The 4,208-nt window shown below is 26.4% G+C and overlaps 1 protein-coding gene across 1 annotated transcript; it reads left to right on the forward strand.

The window, feature by feature from the left end:
* Positions 1 to 14: 14 nt before the first annotated feature.
* Positions 15 to 4,202, forward strand: LOC136795208 (small conductance calcium-activated potassium channel protein-like; the record flags this gene model as incomplete). Its single annotated transcript, XM_067045021.1, is given in 2 exon segments — positions 15 to 122; positions 387 to 4,202. Coding segments are annotated over 2 exon segments (357 nt in total), but the record flags the coding sequence as incomplete, so codon positions are not given.
* Between the last annotated feature and the right edge of the window lie 6 nt (positions 4,203 to 4,208).

A 4,208-nucleotide genomic window follows, 5' to 3' on the forward strand; every position in this document is an offset into this window, starting at 1 on the left:
GTTTTCTTTTTCAGACACAAAACACTGTTTATGAAATAGTGTCGGATATGAGCACAAGATACGATTCCTTAGAAGAAAGACTTATAGGTCTAGAAGATAAAATAAACAGTATTCAAGAGCAGGTATAAATTTATTATATTATAATTAAATTTAAAATATAATTATTTTGATCTTGTATGTATCGGTGAAGTTACTGTATCTGTAGTCATGGCATTTACTGGAAAAACTTTGTGCAGAGCACTACAAATATATATAAAAACATTTTTTTTTTCATTTCATTTTCCTGACCCTAAACACTGTTATAGAATGCTATTAATTTTAAAAATTAATATTTCTGTTTTAAGGATAATCATCATTAATAAACATTTATATCTTATTGTAATTAGTTCGAGTTACTGCCTGAGATGCTGTCCCGCTGTTTGGAGCAATGCCAGCAGGAGTCATCAGTGAGGGAGAGGGAACGGCGCAACTTCCTACACCCGGATACAGCAGCGTCCGGCCCGGTAGCGCTCCCGCATTCCCGGAGCGTTCCACCACCCACATCGCCTTACCACTGGCCTGCTTCCCCTGTCCTACCACCGGTGTCCTCTAGGACGCCCCACCTCGTTCCTGAACCGCTACATCCCAACAGCTGAGTCATCGCCATCACATTGGACAAACCGTCTGGTCGCCAGGCAACTGTCTAGCCAATAAGTGTCAGTAACAAACTCTGGAAATGGGAGGTTTATATTGCTTAGTTTAGAAGCTTGCATATTTTTGAATTTAAAAAAAAAAGAATGAAAAATAAAAAAAAAAATAATACAATTAAGACCTTGTTTAAGACTTTTTCCTGTGTTCTCGAGAGGATAAGCAGAAAGTGTGATCACATTTAAGTGGATAAAGTAGCTTATAAATCCCATATATTCCATCAATTAAACTTTATTTTTTTACATAATTACATGTATATATTTCTAAAACATAATTATAAATATAATCTAAGAAAAACAAATTAATTATGATTCAATACCAATCAGTTTTTAATTTGAAATGATCACTCATTCATTCTTATTAATTGGAATATTTTATTAAATATCATAATGTATATTAATAAAATGAGCTTTAAGAGTGGTAAAAGCGAAATTTATTCATTTATATAATCTTTAAAAAGTAATCAATTTATCTCTTTGATCCTTCAATACATTGATAGATAAATATTTAAAATGTATTATGAATCAATATTTTAGTAAAATTATTGACACAGGCTTAGAAGAAAGTAAGAGGCTTAAAGTTCAAAATAATTTACCAAAATTTGGGAAGAAATAATAACTATTCATCTAATGAATAACTTTTGAGATTTATTGTAGTATATAATATTGTTTTGGGTAGGATATGAAAAGGTTCATAACGATTGCCTTAATGCTTTTATATTTAAATATATGTATGTTTGAAAGTTTGTTTGTTTCAGCCAACTTAGCAAACCAAATCTCAGCTAATGATTGTAATTTATTTATACCCAAAATTCATAAAAATATTTATTAAGTTATATGCCACTTAACAGCCATAACAAACTGAAAAAATCCTTGAGCTCTAATTTAATTTCATCAAAGACACACAATTTATTTTATTTTTTTAAAACATCCAACTTGCAGATCATTCTTTCACATAATTGCATCAACTGATTTGTAATTTTGACTGTAGGATTATTGGAAACAAAAATATGAAGCTATACTTAACAAAGTATTAACTTTTTATCATAGATCAAAATAATTTTATTTTTAGACAGGTTAGAAACTTAAAAAAAAAAAAAAATTAAATTTAGAAAACTTGATGATGATCATTATCTGAAATAAAAATAATAATGAACTTTCCTTTTTTGTTGTCTTTTTGTTCTAATCATTAATTATTGCTACTTTTGTCTTTTACTTATGAAAAAAATTAATAAACTAATTGTAATCATGTATAAAGACAGTTTTAATAATTAATTTTGTTTCATTTATCTACTTTGGCAATATTTTCCTTAAAGATTACGAGATCAAACTCAAAAGTTTTGAGCTGTAGCCAAAGCTTATTGAGAAATGTCTTTTCTCTTTTGGGTTACCATAGTAGCAAATACACATTTTAAACATAATTTTATCCCTCTTTAAAACTTATATTTCCTATTTTCTGTTAATTTCCCAAACCGAAGGCCATATTAATCTTGTAAAGGCAATCACTCAAATTTTAATAATGACAGATTCTGGTGGATAACTAATGAATAATCTGAATAATTAAATTCACGAAATTTTTTTAATCAATTTCTGTTTTGATAATCATAAAGAAGTTATGATATCAATTATAATTAATAAGATATGATATATAATTATCTCCATATAACTATAAAAATTAGTTTCTACCACACTTGACAGGGAAATAAACATTTCTGGTCTTACTAAAACTAACAACTTACCAAAGTAATTTAATAAAGCAAAAAATGAGTTTTTTTTTTTTTTATTTACCTTAAACTCCTAAAATAGTGCATCTTAGCAAAAAAAACTTATAGACAAACCAAAAACAATTATTTTTTATTTCTACTAAAAACTAAATTACAATTCATTCACACACACTTAAAACCAAAGCACATTTCTGGGAGTCCTAAAATCATTACTAAGGAGCTAAGTTGTTTGGTAAAGTAACAAATTATGAAATTTGATTTTTTTTTTTCCTCTATTACTCCAAACAGTGATTATTAGTAAAAAAAAAAAAAAAAAACTTATAAAAAATTAAATAACATTAAATTCTGTGTTGAATAAGTACCATAACTTATTTATTGGATGAAGAAGTATGCCACAAACTGTAAATCAAAAACCTTTTTTTTTTTTTTATTTCTACCAAAAACATATATTTAGTGCTGTATATGAGAGTGCAGAGAAGTACATTTCTGGCAGCCTTTAAAGAGTTACTATGAAGCTAATTAGTTTCATAAAGTAATTAAAATTTGATTTTTTTCCTTTATAAATCCAAAACGGTTAATCTTAGTGAAAGAGTTATAAGAGTTTTAGGATTACCAGAAATCCACTTGCATGTAAAGTATTATTGAAACCAATTATTTCCAAATTCATGTTTTATTGGTTGGGCTCTTGTATAATAAAACAATACAATATGTATTGGGTTGACAAATAAGACTTTTTATTAGTTTTCATGGATTAGATGCTATGTAGTAAAACCTCTTATTATCATCTATTCTTTATACTTTATTTCTTAGGAAATCTGATGATTTCAGGCAATAAACATCATATATCATATTTAATGGATTCCTTTCATTAAATCTTTTTATTTGATCCATATATCTCCATTGATGGATCCAAGGAGCCGAAAGTGATAATTAGCTGGCACTGAGACTGAAAATTGTGAAATAACCATTTTCAAATCTACATATTTGGATATTAAGATAGAAAAATAAATAATAAATTCACAATATTTTCATAAGATGTTCTCTGTCAAATATTCTTCATCCCAATCAACTTATTGTTGACTAGAAATCTTTTAATTCTGGAAATTTTATTATACCTATCTTACAATTTTAGAAGCTGATTTACCAATAAGTAAATAACTACAAAATTAATTGATAAACAAGTTGTGCCTGAAAATTATAAGGCTTTAACTGACAAAAGACAAAAGAAGATAATCGTTAAATAAAAATAAAAAGAATTATTTGGAACCCCAATATAATTAACAGAGAATTATATGGTATTTTTGGAGAATTGAATTTATGTTTTACAATTTTACACTATAAAAACTCAGTATAAGTTCTTAAACATTATGATTTTTACGGCTTTATGAAAACTTAAATTTTTCATATAACTTGTGTTCATGATAAAGGGTCAAAATGGGATTAGCTACTTGATATTTCAGATTGCTTCGGATCACGAAACTGATCAGATATATAATCGGCATGAAATTATAAAAATAAGTTATATTATAATGAAAATAACCAAACATTATATAACATCTAAAATTAATATTACAATGTAATCAGAATAAATAGTATTCCAAATCCTACTACAATAGAGAGTATAAAATAGTAAATAATAACTTATATTAATTTATATTTGTAGAGAATCACTTAAAACGTCCACTAAAATTTAACATCATAAAGAATTAAAAAAATTTAAAACTTTTAAAGAAAGACCAATATTTATATTAAAGATTATGTTTAATAACTAGAAATAGACAAAATTGTATTTCAAAAT

Source organism: Halyomorpha halys, unplaced genomic scaffold (assembly GCF_000696795.3).
Source record: "Halyomorpha halys isolate HHAL.00 unplaced genomic scaffold, Hhal_1.1 Scaffold11942.1, whole genome shotgun sequence".
NCBI classification, from domain to species: Eukaryota; Metazoa; Arthropoda; class Insecta; order Hemiptera; family Pentatomidae; genus Halyomorpha; species Halyomorpha halys.